The sequence below is a fragment of the Microcaecilia unicolor genome, chromosome 1, assembly GCF_901765095.1.
Source record: "Microcaecilia unicolor chromosome 1, aMicUni1.1, whole genome shotgun sequence".
Lineage (NCBI taxonomy): Eukaryota > Metazoa > Chordata > Amphibia > Gymnophiona > Siphonopidae > Microcaecilia > Microcaecilia unicolor.
Genome location: NC_044031.1, coordinates 241124658 through 241145092, shown reverse-complemented (window position 1 = coordinate 241145092; position 20435 = coordinate 241124658). Strand labels below are relative to the sequence as shown.

The 20435-nt window shown below is 44.4% G+C and overlaps 1 protein-coding gene across 3 annotated transcripts in view; it reads right to left on the bottom strand.

Moving 5' to 3' along the window:
- The window catches only part of TEX10 (testis expressed 10), a 236419-nt gene that overhangs the window by 181006 nt on the left and 34978 nt on the right, over positions 1 to 20435 (bottom strand). For all 3 annotated transcript variants that reach the window (XM_030205096.1, XM_030205101.1, XM_030205108.1), the window contains exon 6: positions 11134 to 11269. In XM_030205096.1, the coding sequence (XP_030060956.1) occupies positions 11134 to 11269 (136 nt within the window). The remainder of the gene's footprint in view (positions 1 to 11133; positions 11270 to 20435) is intronic.

Sequence of the window (20435 nt, the reverse complement as noted above, 5' to 3'; positions counted from 1 at the left end):
TTCATGGATGTGGAAGGTCCTGGAAGGGCGCTTGGTTCCCAACATAATAGCGGAACCCCCCAAGGCTGAAGGAGGGCCTTCCTCCGGAAAGGAAATACTCAAGATGCTCATAGCCTGAACTAACAGATTAGGTAATTCCTCTAAGCGAAAAAGCCACGCTGCAGAGGGGTCATCTCCCCCATCAGGGCGAGGATCAGCCTCCTCAAAAGAATCCCCAAGGGACCTTTGGAAGAACTCAGAAATGCTGCCCTCATCTACATCAGAGGAGACAGAGTCCCCCAAGACCTGAAGATCCACCCGAGGGCGCTTGATCAGGGAAGCCTCTTCCCCCATATCTGCAAGGGGAGCAGGAGCAGCGTTTTGCAGTTGAAAGGCCTGATGCAGCAACAAAATAAACTCGGGAGAGAAACCCCCGTTTGTGCACCTCTGCAACCTGGGCCACAGCCCTAGAGGAACTCTCAACCTCCACTCCATAGAGCAGGGGAGAGGCGTGCTGCACATCCAAAATGGCGTCCGGCGCGTCACTCCGCAAAGGAGCCGCGCGGGAAGCATGGCGCTTAAACTTCGCCATCTTCTTACCGCCGCCCAACTCAAAGGTGGCCATACCAGAGGTCGTCCGAGCTGCATGGGCGGCCGACATCGGAAGATCGGACATCAGGGGATGGGCACCTAAAGCGGGAAAAGCCGCGACGCCCCAGCGGAGGAAAAACCGGCTAAATCAGCAAAGTCCAGAAGGGCGCCAAAAAAGGACCTCTCTGCCTCCGATCCCCGCGCCTCCCCACTAGCCGCGCGATAGCGGTCCGGAGAGCCCTTTTTCGCGCCCTTACCATCCGACGCCATGATCCACAAGGGAAACGTTCGGAGAACCCCCTGCCCGCTAGGAAAAGGTAAAATTACCTGCTTCTTGCTCCAAGCTGCAACAAATTGTGTCCCAGTGAGCAGCTGCAAGGAAAATCTTTTCTGCTTCAAGATTTTTTTTTGTTTGTTTTTTTTTTTAATGGAGCCAGCGGGAGGGGGGAGAAACTGAGGGACCTGGCACCACCAGGTTTGTACTTGCTCACGAAGAGCCCTCAACGCCAGGTACTCAACAAAGCCTAAGTAAATAGGCGTGGAGACCAAGCCAGAGCTGCTGCGAGTGACCACACACCTGCTAGATAGAGAGAATACTGAGGATTTCCTGGTAGCACATGACCACATATAGAGAGGCAAAAGATTGCTCTCTATCTCCACCTGCTGGTAGATGGACACAACCCACCAGTCTATGGATTGATCTGCTTGATGATATGGAAACAGTATAAGAGCACAAAATCAGGAGTCCTCAAGGCTTACCATTGTCGCCTTTATTGTTTAATGTGTTTTGCTGTTCTTTGGATTATATTTTAAGTCAAGCAGGTTTCAAATTATACATATATGCAGATGACATTATGGTGCTTATTCCAAGCTGTTCAAAAGAAACAGATATTTCAAACAAAATTGCATAATGTATTTGCCTTTTGGAGGAATGGATTTCTGCTCATCTTCTAAAATTGAACAAAGATAAAACCAAATTTCTTCTAATAGGTCAAACTTCAGAAATATGGAATGACTGTATTTTTTTTATATTTCAACAATTTTATTGATGCTTCAGCAAAATATACATCCAACATGCTCCATTTACCTTGAAGAACCAAAAGCCACTAAATAGGAGCTAATTGTCTCATCAACAAAGTTTTAACATTTTCCCCCTCCACCAACCCCCCCCTCACCATTTATGGCACAACCTGTTATTCTTTCAGTTGAGATAAACACAACCAACATTTAAGTGAATATAGCTTCTATTGTCAGAATACTCCCAAAGATGTAACAGCCTATGTTGTCGCCAGTCTCTTAAAACAGTTCCCTTCATTCCCCCCCCCCCCCCCCCACTCTTTCCCATTCTTCTAGGAACGACTGTATTTTAAGAGTAACTAATCCCCAGTTAAAACTTGAATCTAGTGTGAAAATATTAGGAGTGATACTGACTAGTACTTTAAGTCCAAATTTACAGGTTCAAGCCTTGGTTGAAAAACAATTATGTAATGAAAAAGTTAAAAAGAGTAAGAAATTACTTTGACTTGGATGCTTTTAAGCTAATCACACAATGAGGCTTATTTTCAAAGCACTTAGCCTCCCAAAGTTCCATAGAAACATATGGAACTTAGCCTCCCAAAGTGCTTTGAAAATATGCCTCAAAGTGTTATAATAGGTCAGATAGACTACCATAATACAGTCTACCTGGGATGCTCTGTCTTTGTTGAAAAGGATTCAGACGATTCCAAATACGACTGCTCACCTTATATTCTCAGCCCATAAATTTGATAGGGCTTCACCATTGCTGATTAGGCTTCATTGGTTACCAGTGGAAGCGCAACTTCATTTTAAATTGTTTTTAAAATACTTTATGGTAAGGCTCCCATATATATAAAAGATTTTATTAGCCTTTTGTCGCACTTAAGGAATACTACTACCAGAAATCCTTTTCTGTTGCAATTTCCTAGCTCCAGAAGACTGCATTCAAAGCAGGTTTTTTCAACTACTTTTCAGTATTTGGCAGCACAAATATGGAATTCCCATCAGAATTTGAATAATTTCAGATTATATGGTTTTCAGAAAAATAATTTAAAAACATATCTTTTTAACAAATATTTTGTAGCTGAGTAGAATAATACTGTATAGTAGCAAGACATTAGAATATTGAATTTATTTTAGGATTGATGCTTGATTATTCACGCGTGACTGTCTTGTCTGTCTGTATTATTTAGATTGTAAGCTCTTTTGAGCAGGAACTGTCTCTTTGTATCAGGTGTTCAGCGCTGCGTGCATCTGGTAGCGCTATACAAATGCTAATAATAATAATAATAATATTATGTTATCCGCACTGAACAGTAAGGGCCCTGTTTACTAAGCAGCGTTATAGGCGCGTTAAGGTTTTTAACGTGCATTAACCATGTAGGTGCCTACAATATCCCCTATAGGCACCTACATGGTTAGTGCACAAGCTAACTGTAGGTGCGCTAGAAACACTAACGCACCTTAATAAACAGGGCCCTTAGACAGCTGTGGAATACAAAGAGTATCAGTATCTTATTCTTGCGTCCATTTGTTTTTGTTTTTTTTTTGGGGGGGGGGGGTTAATGGAAAAGGAAAACTCAGACCCAAAATCTTCCAAGGAGGTTGCAGCACAGCACAGCTAATGGAAGGAAGGAAAATTATCACGAGACATAATTCCTCCTTCCTTGATATCTGCATGAATGGAATGTACCGAAGGAGATCTACTGGGCAGGAGAAGAAAAGAGCCACCAAATGATGGCTCTGCCAAAGTCCATGCGGACAATGGCCAAGACATCCAACCTGTAATGCCCAGCAAAAGAATGACGCGACATTCAAATTGCTGCTCTGTAAATCTCCTCAGGAGCCACCACTCTGACCTCCCACCCAGGGCACGGCTTGAGCCATAGTGAAGTGAGCCTTCAGCCTCTGAGGTACTGGGCGATTCTTGCAGATGTAGGAGGTTTCAATAGCTGCCTTGATCCACCTCACAATGGAGGCCTTAGGGGCCACCTGGCCCTTTTGAGAACCATGAAAGAGAACAAAAGAGGTGATTAGAGAGATGAAAATCATTTGTCTCTTTCGGGTACCGCAGTAAAGACCTCCAAACATCCAGCTTGTGGAGCCTCCAGTACACAGGAGCTGAACCCTCCACCACAAAGGAGGGTAGAAAGACTTCCCGATTCACATGGAATGGAGACACCACCTTTGGCAAAAAGGAGGGACTGTGCAAAGAAAAACCGAGTCCTCCATGAAGGAGAGATACAGTTTCCTACAGGACAGAGCCTGAAGCTCAGAAACTATGAGCTGAAGTAATGGCTACTAAAAAAAACATATTGGGAGTAAGGTCTTGATGGAGGCCGAACACAGTCTTAAATGGAGCCTCAGTCAATACATGTATGACCAGAGTTAGATCCCATGAAGGAAAGGAAGGGAGAAATTGGGGGCTTTCAGGAACCAAGCAACCTCCCTATTCAGCAACAGAGAAGTGCCCTTTATCGCCCCCCTGAAAGCTGGAGAGAGCAGCCACCTGAACTCTCAATGAGTCCAATACCACCACCTGGTCCAGACCTTACATAAGTACATAAGTACATAAGTAGTGCCATACTGGGAAAGACCAAAGGTCCATCTAGCCCAGCATCCTGTCACCGACAGTGGCCAATCCAGGTCAAGGGCACCTGGCACGCTCCCCAAACGTAAAAACATTCCAGACAAGTTATACCTAAAAATGCGGAATTTTTCCAAGTCCATTTAATAGCGGTCTATGGACTTGTCCTTTAGGAATCTATCTAACCCCTTTTTAAACTCCGTCAAGCTAACCGCCCGTACCACGTTCTCCGGCAACGAATTCCAGAGTCTAATTACATGTTGGGTGAAGAAAAATTTTCTCCGATTCGTTTTAAATTTACCACACTGTAGCTTCAACTCATGCCCTCTAGTCCTAGTATTTTGGATAGCGTGAACAGTCGCTTCACATCCACCCGATCCATTCCACTCATTATTTTATACACTTCTATCATATCTCCCCTCAGCCGTCTCTTCTCCAAGCTGAAAAGCCCTAGCCTTCTCAGCCTCTCTTCGTAGGAAAGTCGTCCCATCCCCACTATCATTTTCGTCGCCCTTCGCTGTACCTTTTCCAATTCTACTATATCTTTTTTGAGATACGGAGACCAGTACTGAACACAATACTCCAGGTGCGGTCGCACCATGGAGCGATACAACGGCATTATAACATCCGCACACCTGGACTCCATACCCTTCCTAATAACACCCAACATTCTATTCGCTTTCCTAGCCGCAGCAGCACACTGAGCAGAAGGTTTCAGCGTATCATCGACGACGACACCCAGATCCCTTTCTTGATCCGTAACTCCTAACGCGGAACCTTGCAAGACGTAGCTATAATTCGGGTTCCTCTTACCCACATGCATCACTTTGCACTTGTCAACATTGAACTTCATCTGCCACTTGCACGCCCATTCTCCCAGTCTCGCAAGGTCCTCCTGTAATCGTTCACATTCCTCCTGCGACTTGACGACCCTGAATAATTTTGTGTCATCGGCGAATTTAATTACCTCACTAGTTATTCCCATCTCTAGGTCATTTATAAATACATTAAAAAGCAACGGACCCAGCACAGACCCCTGCGGGACCCCACTAACTACCCTCCTCCACTGAGAATACTGGCCACGCAATCCTACTCTCTGCTTCCTATCTTTCAACCAGTTCTTAATCCATAATAATACCCTACCTCCGATTCCATGACTCTGCAATTTCGGGTACCGCAGTAAAGACCTCCAAACATCCAGCTTGTGGAGCCTCCAGAATATTGGGGACCTGAGACCTCCAGAGGGACAGCAATTGCTCCCTGCATCAGGTTTAAAAAACCTTTCAGACCCGGACATAAGTCAGATGTGGAAGCCTTCCTACAGTGAAACATTGTAGAAATCACTGCAGAAGGAAAACCCATACTTTTCCAAATGCCTCTTCTCAATGGCCAGATCAAAAGCCAGAAGGGATCCTGGTCTTCCATTTCTACCAGCCCTTGCCAGAGGAGACCCCACCCCCGGGTAATGGAAGAGAGTCTGTAATAAAAAGGCACACGAGGTCTGCGTACCATGGCCTTTGAGGTCAATCTGGGGCCACCAGCAAGATCAGATGAGGATGAAGTGCAATTCTGCGAAACAGAAAGCCTATCAGAGGCCACGTAGCGAAGCCATACAGAGGCTCCTCTAACGGCCAAGGTTGGACTAAGGCATCTATCCCGAGACAAAACCCAAGAAGCCTCTTCCTCTTGCCTCGTACCATTTAATTTATGCTGGGAGGGAAGTTGGAAACATTCTGACAGCTAGCTGTGGACTCTCTGACCTCCAACAGAAATTATGCAAGGACCAGCCAGCTCTGTGTCAAGGACCAGTTCTGCCAGTCTTTCCTGAAGCCATGGCATCACAAATAACAAAAGGACTCTGACTATAATCTCCTTCTTGTAATACTGGATGACAATTAAATTTGGCATTAGAGGACCATAAAAGTAGAAATAGAATGCAAGTGACTTTTGCCTGTACAACTTTGAAAAATGTGCATCTTTCTCCAATGATTTGAATTTCCTTCATCTTAGAACATAAGAATAGCCAGACTGGGTCAGACCAGTGGTCCATCTAGCCCAGTATCCTGCTTCCAACAGTGGCCAATCTAGGTCACTAGTACCTGGCAGAAACCCAAGTAGTAGCAACATTCCATGCTACCAATCCCAGGGCAGGCAGTGGCTTCCCCATTGTCTCTGTCAATAGCAGACTACAAACCTTTCCTCCAGGAGCTTGTCCAAAACATTTTTAAACCCAGATGCGCTAACCGCTGTTATCACATCCTCCGGCAACGAGTTTCAGAGCTTAACTATTCTTTGAGTGAAAAATATATCCTCTTATTTGTTTTAAAACTATTTCCATGTAATTATGAGTGTCCCCTGGTCTTCTGGGGGGGGGGGGGGGGAATGCAGAAAAAATATCATGCCATGAAAACCTACAACAAAAGCACTTTGTGGCACTTTTGCTCAATTCTTAAATTTAGTACTACTTACAGAAAAATTAATCCTTGTGCAAAATATGGATTATTTCAAATTTGTACAAGGTAGGTAAGGTAAGTAAACCTGTAAGGGGATTTTTTTAAATTCCTTTCTGTACAAATTAAACTTAGATACTGAGAAAAAAAACCCCATTTAATTCAGTAGCACACCTTCAAATGAGCAAATGTTAACGATAAACAACTTTCTGATTAATCTAAAGCAGTGCTTCTCTACCTAGTCCTTGGGGCACAACCAGTCAGCAAGGTTTTCAGGATATCAAAAATGAATATGCATCAGATAGATTTGCATACCAAGGAGGAAGAGCATGCAGATTCGATGTGTATATCCTGAAAATCTAATTGACATGTAAGGGCAAAACAAGCACTATGAAGCACTAGGTACAGCCCTGTATGTACCTATATGGCAAAATATATGGATTCATAAATACATGGCACTATCCAGCATTAACCTGCTGTTTCATCTTTAAAACCTGTTGCTTCATGAAGCTGCGACCTTGCATACAGACTACTAACACAAGATTCTCAATGTACTAGGACAAGGTTGTTACAATAACATATAACGTAGTAGATGACGGTATATAAAGACCTATACGGTTCACCCAATTTGCCCAACAAGATAGACTCATTACATATGGTATGTTATACTTCATATTTATACCTGGTTGATTTGTCCTTGCCATCTGCAGGGCATGGACCGCAGAAGTCTGCCCAGCACTGTCCTTATTCTCCAACTTCTGAAGCTGAATCTGTCCAGCCACAATCAGAGCACAGACCATAAATGTTTGCCCAGCTTTGCTTCCTAATCTCCGCTAAGCTTCTTTTGATCCATTTCTTCTAGACAGGATTCCTTTGCGTTTATCCCATAGATTTTTTAATTCTGTTATCGTTTTCATCTCCACCACCTCCCGTGGGAGGGCATTCCAGGTATCTAGCACCCTCTCCATGAAAAAATACTTCCTGACATTATTACGGAGTCTGATCCCCCCCCACCCGACACACACACACTCCCTTTCAACCTCAATTCATAGTCTCTAGTTCTAGCGCCTTCCTGTCTCTGGAAAAGGTCTGTTTGCGGATTGATACCTTTCAAATATTTGAACGTATGTATCATAGCACCCGTTTCTCCTTTCCTCCAGGGTATGCATGTTTAGGTCAGTAAGTCTCTCCTCTTACTTCTTGCAATGTAAATATCATACCATTTTTGCTTCTTCTTTTTTTTTTTTTTTTTTTTTTTAACCACCTCAAATTGACATCAAGGCTAGGACGGCCAAGGACATTTGAACTTATCCTGAAGCCGGAGAGATGCTGTGGCTGGCAAAACTGCACACTGTTTATGTAACCCTGGCTCTTAGTCAAGGTGCCCCTGAATGCGGTACCAGTGAGACAATCACGTGGCCCCTGAAGTCACAATATGTGGGGTAAACAAATATTATGTGTACGCTATCTATAAAGCTAGAATGTGCATCATTGATACAGCTGCTGTCCTTGATTTCTCTATAAACAGTGGCTGTTATCATAGACAAGGGCTGCTGTGTTTTACATTCCATCTGAGGAGAAGATCTGCGTCGGACCAGACTGACCATCCGAGGAACACGCTGTTATCTGCATCAGGTTGTACGTGTGCCATGTACTTTTGTATTAGTGCTCTGTGGGGATACGGTAGCCTGAGTGAAACAGAATTCCATCTAGGGTAAAATGTGTTTACTCTAAACTATTTCTGTAATGAGATTGTCTTCATTCCTGTCTTTCTGATATTATATTTGCTGCTACTGTAAATAAAACTTGGGTGTGACGTTAGTTCTATTATTTTGGCGCAGTAGGCTTGGATCTAAGGATAAGGGAATTCATTTGCGCTTGACACTTCACTCACCAATGGCAGTCTTGTTTGGGACCCATTTCTTTCAGAATTTATACTAAGTGTCAGGTACCCCAAAAGTGTGTCATCTGCAGTGCTTTTTTTGTGCCGGTACGGCATACCGGCACCTTTTTTCCCTAGGCTCACCTACCCGCCACCCTTAGCGCCCCAGCCCTGCTTTCCATTCCTGCCACCAGCGACACATTTAAATCTTTTATTTTTTTTTTACGTGAAGTCGCAGCGCCAGCGTTAGTGAGAGGACCAGGCTTGCCTCCTCCTGCCTTCCCTTCGTTCCCTCTCAGTGTCCCACCTTCCTGTGATGCAGTTTCCTGTTTCTGCGAGGGTGGGACACAGAGGGCACAAAGGGAAGGCAGGAGGAGGCGAGCCTGGTCCTCTCACTAACGCTGGCGCTGCGACGTCACGTAAAAAAAATAAATAAAAGATTTAAACGTGTCACGGGGGGGTGGAACAGAAAGCAGGGCTGTCGGGAAGCTAAGGGCAGGCAGGTGGGGCTGGGGCAAGTTACTGGACATGGAGGGGAGGATAGGGGGCAAAGGAGAATCGCTGGACACGGAGGGGAGGGCAGAGGAGAGAGGAGAAATCGCTGGACACGGAGGGGAGGGCAGAGGAGAGAGGAGAAATCGCTGGACACGGATGGGAGGGGCAGAGGAGAATCTGGACATGGATGGGAAGAGAGGGCTAGGGAGAGAACAGAGTTTCTGGACATGGATGGATGGAGGGAAAGGCAGGAGAAATGCTGGACATGGATGGAGGGAAGACAGGAAGGAGATGCACATGGATGGAGTGGAGGGAAGGAAAGAGATGCACACGGTTGGAGGGGAAGGGAGAGAGGAGAAATGCTGGACATGGACGGAGAGAAGGGAAGACAGAGGACGTAGATGCATATGGATGGAGTGGAGGGGGAGAGGAGAAATACTGGACATGGATGGAGGGAAGGGAAGACAGAGGACGCAGATGCACATGGATGGAGGGGAGGGAAGACAGAAGACGCAGATGCACATGAATTTAGAGGAGAGAGGAGAAATTTTGGACATGAGGGGAGGTAAGAGAGAAGAAGTGAGATGGACATGGATGGAGGAGAGAGGAGAGAGGAGAAATGCTGGACATGGATGGAGGAGAGAGGAGAGAGAAGAAGTGAGATGGACATGGATGGAGGAGAGAGGAGAGAGGAGAAATGCTGGACATGGATGGAGGAGAGAGGAGAGAGGAGAAATGCTGGACATGGATGGAGGAGAGAGGAGAAATGCTGGACATGGATGGAGGAGAGAGGAGAGAGGAGAAATGCTGGACATGGATGGAGGAGAGAGGAGAGAGGAGAAATGCTGGACATGGATGGAGGAGAGAGGAGAAATGCTGGACATGGATGGAGGAGAGAGGAGAAATGCTGGACATGGATGGAGGAGAGAGGAGAGAGGAGAAATGCTGGACATGGATGGAGGAGAGAGGAGAGAGGAGAAATGCTGGACATGGATGGAGGAGAGAGGAGAGAGGAGAAATGCTGGACATGGATGGAGGAGAGAGGAGAGAGGAGAAATGCTGGACATGGATGGAGGAGAGAGGAGAGAGGAGAAATGCTGGACATGGATGGAGGAGAGAGGAGAGAGGAGAAATGCTGGACATGGATGGAGGAGAGAGGAGAAATGCTGGACATGGATGGAGGAGAGAGGAGAGAGGAGAAATGCTGGACATGGATGGAGGAGAGAGGAGAAATGCTGGACATGGATGGAGGAGAGAGGAGAAATGCTGGACATGGATGGAGGGAAGGAGAGAGGAAAAATGCTGGACGTGATGGAGAGAGGAAGGAGATACATACCGACAAGGTGAGGGAAAGGGAAAAGAGGAGAAAATCTGCACAGGGATGATAAGCAAAAGCTGGATCCACTCTATACCTCCTCCAATCAAGTCCGCAGAGGACCCAGCTTTTACCTATGGATGTAGGGCAAGAAATGAAGGAGGAAAGTAAAGAAATAAATGAAAAGGAAGCCCTAGAAACGGAGTTAAGGGATCAGATAAAGAGCCTCAGAATCAGAGACTGGGACCAACATGTTCAGAAAAACAGTCACCAGACAACAAAGGTAGAAAAAAATCATTTTAGTGTTTGGAAGATGTCCAATTTGAGAATTTACATCTGCTGTCTTATTTTGCACTGGGTATACTTGAGCTGTAACAGCTTATAGAAAATATTTATAATAAAAAAAATCACAAGTTATTTTTTGCTCCTATACTGGTATTTTTAATGATACTGCCACGGCTGGTATAAGGGGTGTGTTAACTGTGGGTGTGGCTACCACAGGGGGTGGAGCCATAAATGTTGACACCCTCTCCCCCCCCCACCCATAATGAGTACCAGTACCTTTTTTAATACAAAAAAAGCACTGGTCATCTGTATTGCGACTACAGACCACGAGTGCCCCAAGGACTGGCATGAGAATCACTGATCTATAAAACTTATCTCCATGGGAGACCATTTATCTAAAAGTATCTGTTCTCATGATTCATATTTTTTTTTAAGTGTCTAGTATGTAAGCTGACAAAAAGTGGATCATTTCAAAAACAATGTAATCAAGCAAAACTAAAGTAAAATAAGATTTTTTTTAAATTATTATTACCTTCGTAGATGAGGGCAAAAATCTTCTTTTTGATAAACCCTGCTGAAGAATCTCAGAAGCATAGTACGGATAGGAAACGAGAGATCCCTCTGCTGGTAAAGTACATAAACTGCTCGAATCAACTTCTCTGATGCCACTAAATACATAACAAATTAATAGTTAATTAAATTCAAAATAGATATTGAACTAATAGTTCTGTATAGTTTAAACTAGATTGTTGAAGCAAGGATAGTTACTTTCTATACTGGATTCAAGCTACGTTATACAAGCAGTGGCTAATATTGTTAAGGGGTGCTTATGTGAAAATTCTAAGAAGGCATCTTTCAATTTAATGCAATATAAGTGATGAGGAGAAAAGTCCGCCTAAGGTGGACGAACACCAAAATCCCACAGAAAACAGCAAAAAGGAAGTGGGCCAATACCTCAAGAGACTAGGACAATAGACTAATATTCACAGTAGTCTATTGTAGTCATTGTAGACTAGACACAGATCTGTGTTTAGGCTACAGGCTTGCCTCAGGCGTCTTGTTAGCTGTGTGAATAGGTAAAACTCCAAAAGGCAGTTTTAAAAAATACTGTAGAATGCACAGGTGGTCTTGAAAAAGACTTTTAGTGAGAGTCAGCGAGAGTCTGCTAAGGAGACTCTCGCTAAAGGTCTTTTTCAAGACCACCTACATTTTTTTTTTAAACTACCTTTTGGAGTTTTACCTATGCCCTGAAGGACAAGTAAAAGGCCTTCTTCTTGCGGTTTAAAAAAAAAAAAAAAAAAAAAAAAGTTATTTGCAATGTCTATATGCGAATGCCAGGAGCCTAAGAAATAAAATGGAAGAAGGAACTGACTGAAAATAAGAAACGGCATAAGGAATGTCAAGTCAAATGCAAAGAGCTGATAAGGAAGGCTAAGAGTGACTTCGAAAAAAAGTTTGCGTTGGAGGCAAACACACATAGTAAAAAAATTTTTAGGTATATTAAAAGCAGGAACCTGGCAAAAGAATTGGTTGGACCGCTAGATGACCGAGAAGTAAAAGGGGCAATCAGGGAAGACAAAGCCGTAGCGGAGAGATTAAATGAATTCTTTGCTTCGGTCTTCATCGAGGAAGATTTGGGAGTGATACCGGTCCCGGAAATGGTATTCAAAGCTGACGAGTCGGAGAAATTTAATGAATTCTCTGTAACCCTGGAGGATGTAATGGGGCAGTTCTACAAACTGAAGAGTAGCAAATCTCCTGGACCTACTGAAAAATGAGCTTGCGGAGCTATTGTTAGAAATATGTAACGAATCGGAGAAAATTTTTCTTCACGCGTGTAATTCAACTCTGGAATTCGTTGCAAGAGAATATGATAAAGGCGGTTAGCTTAGCGGAGTTTAACAAAGGTTTGGACGGCTTCCTAAAGGAAAAGTCCATAGACCATTATTAAATGGACTTGGGGAAAATCCACTATTTCTGGGATAAGCAGCATAAAATGTTTTGTACTTTTTTGGGATCTTGCCAGGTATTTGTGATCTGGCTTGGCCACTGTTGGAAACCATATGCTGGGCTTGATGGACCTTTGGTCTTTCCCAGTATGGCAATACTTATGTACTTATGCTCCCTTCCCGTCCTCCTCCCCATGGGTCCGTCACCTCTTTCTACCCACTGCTGGTTAACTTACATGTTCCTGCTCCCGGCAGCGATTCAGACAGGCCAGCTCCATGGCCTTCCATCTGCCACATCCCACCCTCTCTACTGCAACTTGCTCTTTTAACCGCTAAACAAAGTTGCTTTAGAGAGAGTGGGACATGGGAAAAGGAAAGCTATGGAGTCAGCCTGTGTGAATTGCTGCTAGGCTACAGGAAAAAAAGCTACAAGCAGTGGGCAGAAAGATGCCAGATCCATGGAGAGGAGGATGGGAAGGAAAAGAGGTTCTGGGCCATGAGAGGGGGAGAGAGAGGAAGAAAGGTGCTAGACCCACGGGAGGAGTAGAGGGTAGAGGAGAGGGAGAAAGTAAAACTGAGCATACAAGATGACTAAAACTGCTGAAGTCATCTTGGATGCTCAGTTTTACTGCCAGGGCTAAGTCTTGTGTGTCCCTGGTTAGTTGTTTATGTTTACCCCTGATGCAGCCTATTTGGTGAAACGTGGCCACATCGGGTTTGTTTGAATAAAGACTTTTTGAACTTTAGTGTCTGCTTTCGTGTTGTTTTTCTATAAAATTAAAAGTCTGTCTAAAATAAAAAGTTTTTAACATAACCTTAAACTTTGATATGTTTATTTCTGTGCATATTTCTCTAGGAATCATGTTCTATAGAAAGGGTGCCAAACAAGAAAAAGCCCTTTCTAGGCTAACTTTCCCACGAAACTTAAAGAACTATTTGAAGATCTGGATAGATGGGAGGGCTTAGAATTATCTTGGTTGGGACGAGTGGCAGCGATAAAAATGATGATACTACCCAAATTGTTATCTATTTCTTGCGCTGCCTCTACCAATGCCGAGGGGGTTCTTTAGGCAACTTAAAAGGAAGGTTTTTGCATACATATGGCAACATAAACCACCCAGAGTGAGGGCAACTATAATGTATCAGTCCAAGAAGCTGGGAGGTATGGGGGTGCCAAATTTTATTCTATATCACCAGGCGGCACAGTTGCGGGTGCTGGCGGGATGGAGCGCTGGTAGTACAAAAGCATGGTGCCAAATAGAGCAACAATGGATGGGACTAAACAATTTGGACTCTCTACTATGGATACCAAAGGGCCAACTACAGACGTATATCAAGAGAGCCCCTCTAGCGGTGCAATATCCTTTGCAGACATGGTTGGCTATAAGGAGGAAACATCTTCCTAACCGCCTTTATTTCCACCAAATGGCAATAAAAACAGCCCCAGGTTGTCCGTTGGGGATGGATAACTTAATATATAGACAATGGGAGAAGAGAGGTTTGGGCACATTGGGCCAGCTTTGGGATGAGGGTCAGGTGTTCCCATTCGCAGAATTACAGGAGGATTATGGGTTACCACTATCACATTTGTTTCACTACAATCGCATTAGAGACTATATAAACAAAAGAGCTAAAGCAGAATTACTTATAGAGGAGACGGCTCTAGAAAAAGCAGTGAGAGTGGGAAGTCACAGGGGTTGTATCTCCCGCATATATGCTGCACTACTTAGTGACAAGGGGCCCATACTATATTATCTACAACGATGGGAACGAGACCTGCAGATCACTATAGATTACACACAATGGGAAAAAGCATTGGAACACTTGCTGCGGGTTTCCATATCTAGTTCGATGATTGAAAATAGTTATAAGATACTATATCAGTGGTACTACACACCACAGAGACTGGTAAAAATGTATGGACAGGGGTCTGCTCAGTGTTGGAGAAACTGTTCAATGGTGGGCGATATGCTCCACATCTGGTGGTCTTGTCCTAAGATTCAACCATACTGGACAGAACTGTTGGACTTATTTGCTACAGTGACTGGGGTAAGATATCCAACGAAACTGGAGATATGTTTGCTACATATTCGACCCCCAGGAGTTCGGTTGTCTATTCACCGGCTCACGACAGTTTGGCTGGTAGCTGGAAAAATCACATTGGCATCAGCGTGGAAAAGTCAGTTGGCTCCACCAGCGATAAAGGTGATACACAAGGAGGCATATTTTCAAAGCACTTAGCCTTCCAAAGTTCCATAGAAACCTATGGAACTTTGGAAGGCTAAGTGCTTTGAAAATATGCCTCATTATGGACTATCTATACCAAATGTCCAAAATGACAGCTCTACAACTGGGACATGTAACAAAATTTAATTTGCAATGGGAACAATATCGATCCTGGCGATTACAAAATGGGATAGACTTAGATGCACCTAAATTGATTATCCCAAGACTATGACTGCTATAACACAGACTTCACACTACGACACTCCACTAGTAACAAGGGGGGAGGGGGTTTACTGTAAGGGATAGGGGGGGAGGGGATGAAGGGGGGATATACTGTTCTCTGTTTTTGATGTTCAATCTAACCTTGAAATTAATAGGGCATGAATCAAACTATGTAATACATCTTCATTAAACAAATATTTTATGGACTGTAATCTTTGAAGTACCATAAAGCCCTCTTATCACTTTATCTGTCCATAAAATGTTAATCTAGAGTCGATACGTATTCCCAAATATCAGAAACTTTCAACAGGCTAAATGGCAAGCCCAAATAAAACTTAAGCCAACAGACTCTGGTCTTTTGAACATTCAAAAATAACTGATGATCAAACAGCCAATTTGATACTACATCCAACCCAGATTGCAATCTTGAAATATCCATTCTACGAAGGTTAATCCATGCCGTAATCAAAACGTCATCTGCATAACAAAAAATACTCAAAACCAAATTCTGAATTTGCCAACAAAAGGACTTAAACATATAATGAATAACACTGGGGATAATGCCAAACTTTGTGGCGCTCCACAACCTAATTGAAATTCTGATGAAAGTAGGGGGCTCAAGGAAACCTGAAAAGTTCCATGACTCAAAAATAAATCAAACCACTTTAAAAACAACTCCTGTAATGCCTTCAAATGTTGCAAGAATGATCTATTAAATCAAATGCTGACGATAGATCAAAGATACAGCAAGAACAATATCTTTCCTGTCATAAGTACACAAGCATTGCCATACTGGGAGAGACCAAAGGTCCATCAAGCCCAGCATCCAGTTTCCAACAGTGGCCAATCCAGGTCACAAATACCTGGCAAGATCCCAAAAAAGTACATGACATTTTATGCTGCTTATCACAGAAATAGTGGATTTTCCCCCAAGTCCAATTTAATAATGGTCTATGGACTTTTCCTTTAGGAAGCAGTCCAAACCTTGTTTAAACTCTGCTAAGCTAACCGCCTTTACCACATTCTCTGGCAATGAAGTCAGAGTTTAATTACAAGTTGAGTGAAGAAATATTTTCTCCGATTTTAAATTTACTACTTTGTAGCTTCAACGCGTGCACCCTAGTCCTAGTACTTTTGAAAAGTGTAAACAGACTCTTCACATCTACCCATTCCAGTCCACGCATTATTTTACAGACCTCTATCATATCTCCCCTCTGCCGTCTTTTCTCCAAGCTGAAGAGCCCTAGCCACTTTAGCCTTTCCTCATAGGGAAGTCGTCCCATTCCCTTTATCATTTTCGTCACCCTTCTCTGCACCTTTTCTAATTCCACTATATCTTTTTTGAGATGCAGCAACCAGAATTGAACACAATATTAGAGGTGCAGTCGCACCATGGAGCGATACAAAGGCATTATAACATCCTCATTTTTGTTTTCCATTCCTTTCCTAATAATACCTAGCATTCTATTTGCTTTCTTAGCTACAGCAGCACACTGAGAAGATTTCAACGTATCATCAACGATGACACCTAGATCCTTTTCTTAGTCGGTGACTCTTAACGTGGAACCTTGTATGACATAGATATAATTCAGGTTCTTCGTTCCCACATGCATCACTTTGCACTTGCTCACATTAAACGTTATCTGCCATTTAGACACCCAGTCTCGTAAGGTCCTCTTGGAATTTTTCACAATCCTCCTGCGATTTAATGACTTTGAATAACTTTGTGTCATCAGCAAATTTAATTACCTCACTAGTTACTCCCACCTCTAGGTCATTTATAAATATGTTAAAAAGCAGCGGTCCGGAGAGCGGTGACGTCACGCTGAGCGATGGCGGTGTGAGAGAACAGCTCCACACGCCAGTAACGAAGATCGATAATATATAACTACAGGTGGCGAAATCGGAACACACGATCGGACTTAGTGAGCATTAGAGGAGCAGCGGAGCACGGGGATGGCAGGCAAAGAGGCGTCTGGACCCCGCAAATCTTTAAAAGACTTCTCTTACCGGCCGCTGCAGATGGCGGACAAGATGGCGCCCGCAGAAGAAAGCGGGAAATCCGACAAGGCCCGACGCGATAGATCACCAGTAGATATTGCGGCGGAGGGGGAACTTTCTGCAAGAGACTTTTGGGCACTGCTGGAGGTGATTCGAGCGGATATTAAAGGGGTCCGCGAAGATTTCGCGACCCTAGCAGCTGAGCTTCGGGGCGAGGTCTCCGAGATGGGACACCGCGTGGTGGAGCTGGATGAACAAATGGAGAGCCAGCAGGAAGCCCTGAGCTCCGTCGAACTTACGCTGGAAGCGCAACAGGCCATGTGCAGGTCCCTGAGTGAGAAGGTGGAAGACCTGGAAAACCGAGGGAGGAGAGCTAATTTACGTTTCAGAGGCATACCGGAGCAAGCTGAATATGTGAACTGCGAACAGACCATACAGCAAATTGCGAGTATGCTGCTATCTGAAGAGGGGCAAGAAGTGACGCCCTCCATGATCAAAATAGACAGAGCGCATAGAATGCTGGCACGCACGAAAGCCAACGTGCCCCGGGACATTATTGCATGCTTCACGGAATACAAAACAAAGGAAGCTATCCTCCGTAAGGCACGGAAATTGGAAGTGGTGCAGTGGGAATCCTTCCCTATTGAAATCTATCAAGACCTTGCCCCTGCCACATTAAAACGACGGGCGGAGCTGCGGAACTATACCAGATACCTGCGAGATAAAGGAATACCTTACAGATGGCAGCACCCTTTTGCTTTGACATATAACCAAGACGGAAAATGGCACAGGGTTACTAATGCGGAGGAAGCTCGGGAAAAATGGCCAGAAGTAGAGGCACCCCGGAGGCCCCCGGAGGAACAGACCAGAGTGGAGGGGGATGCACGCCCGATAAGACAACGTTGGACGCGAGTGGCGAGAGGCAAGGGACGCCTCACTAGACAACAATCTGAGAAGCAGCTGACTTCAGCACGATTTAATATAACTTGACTGCTGTATTATGAACATTGAGGCTCAAGGTTTGGTTGATGTGATGTGTGTGCCCACGAGTTGATATGTACGAGGAAAGTAAGGGAGATAAGATTGTAGTTATAGACAAGGATATGGGATAGTTGGATATTTACTGGCGAAAGGGTAGTCACCGTTCTCACAATTTTGGTGGTGGGATTCAGTTCTCCCATCGGTTAAATAAGGATAGGGGAAGGGAGGAGGGAGGGGGATGGGTTGTGGGGATCTCTCAGGAAACTGATAACACTACATATGGTTTAGCTAAGTTGCAATGGATCAGGAGAAAGGCTGATAGATTTACAGATAAAGCCCCACCATGATTGGGTTTACATGCTTATCATTAAATGTACGAGGTCTTAACTCTCCTCTAAAACGTAGGAGGCTTTTCCGAGAGGCACTAAGGGTGAAGGCGGAAGTTCTCTTTATACAGGAAACACACCTATTACCCCGACACGAACATCTGCTACAGCACCCTAGATACCCACTCCAATTCTTGGCATCCAATAGGCAACCAGCAAAAACAGCGGGTGTGGGGATATTATTTAAACAAGGGCACCAATGGGAAATACAAATGGTCAAGAGAGATGTGGGGGGCAGGTTTGTGATTGTGGTGGGGAGTCTCGGGGGTCATACCTACACCTTAGTTAACATTTATGCCCCGAATTACGCGCAAGGAGCCTTTTTTGAGACACTGGGCGCTCAGCTGTCACGTAATGTGCAAGGGGAGCTTTTGCTGGGAGGGGACTTTAATTTGACGATGGACCCCTCGTTAGACAACTCTAGTGGGACAGCGAACTATGCGCAATCAGATCGGGATAACTTGCTTCAGTTTTTAAATCAGTGGGGTCTGGTGGATATTTGGAGGGTGTTACATGGGGGAGAGAGGGACTATACATGCTTCTCGGCTCCCCATGATTCCTATTCAAGAATAGATATGTGGATGGGAAGCGCGGGTGTGACTGTGCAGGTGGAATCTTCAGAAATACATACAAGAACATGGTCGGACCACGCCCCTCTCTCTATAACACTCCGGGGATTCCCAGTACAAGATAGACAGTTGAGGTGGCAGCTCCCTGATAGAATATTAGACGATCCAAAAACTGTTCAGAAACTCGCAGGAGAGATCAGGGAGTTCCTGCAATTTAATGATGTCCTGGGCATAGCACCAGAGACGCTATGGGAAACCCTGAAGGTAGTGATTAGGGGGTCCCTGATCTCCATACAAGCCTTTCTACAGAAAGACCATAAGGAAAAAGAAACAATTCTGAGACAAACAATACAGCGGTTAGACCCATTAGCCAAACAGAATCAGGCCTCCCCGAGTCAGCAAGAGGAATTGCATAGAGCTAGGGTGCAATTGCTGGACTTGGACCTCAAGGTTATTAAAGAGCAGATGCAGAAGACACAACAGGAATTTTATGAATTTAATAACAAAGCTAGTAAATTACTAGCATATAAATTAAGACAGTTAAGGCAAAGGAATGTCATTAGTAGAGTGAGAACAGAGGACGGGCGGCTCTGGGATCAACCGGCAGAGGTTAAGAGACTCTTTGTGGAATACTATCAGAGACTCTATAGTCCAGAGGAGGGGATGGAGGAGGAGGCCATTCGGGCCTATTTGAGTAACATAGATATGCCAACTCTCAGGGGGAATGATTATGAGATGTTATCTGCCCCCATAGAGCTAGAAGAGGTGACATCAGCAATTAAGGGTCTGCCTAGTGGAAAAGCTCCAGGAGCAGATGGGTATAATAACCGATTCTATAAATGTTTTAACTCGTTATTGGCACCAATTCTACTTAGAGTATTCAATACTATACAGGCTGATACCGGGCTCCCAAGATCTTGGTGCCTAGCGGAGGTGGTTTTATTATTAAAGCCACATAAAGATCCGCAAAGTTGTGGCTCATATCGGCCTATTTCCCTGCTGGGGACTGACTATAAAATATTGACCACCATCTTGGCTGCCCGGCTGCAGAAAGTACTCCCATATCTGGTTCATGAGGACCAAGCCGGGTTCATAGCAAATAGACAGACCTTTGACAATACTAGGCGAGCACAATATCTACTGGATAGAATTAAACAATTGGGACACCCGGCAGTGTTTGTGTCACTGGACGCCGAGAAGGCGTTTGATAGAGTGCTGTGGCCCTTCCTGTTTGAACTGCTACGGAAGGTTGGAATTGGCGGGCAGTACTTAAGCTGGGTCGCGGCGCTCTACCAACGGCCGATGAGTCGGCTGCGAATTAATGACACGACAACAGAGCCTTTTGAAGTGTTTAGAGGCACAAGACAGGGTTGTGCCCTCTCCCCATTACTGTTCGCACTAGCCATGGAACCACTAGCAATCTTGATTCGAGCAGAAGTTGCAGTACAAGGCATTAGAATTGGGAGGCATGAAACCAAACTACTGCTTTATGCAGATGAT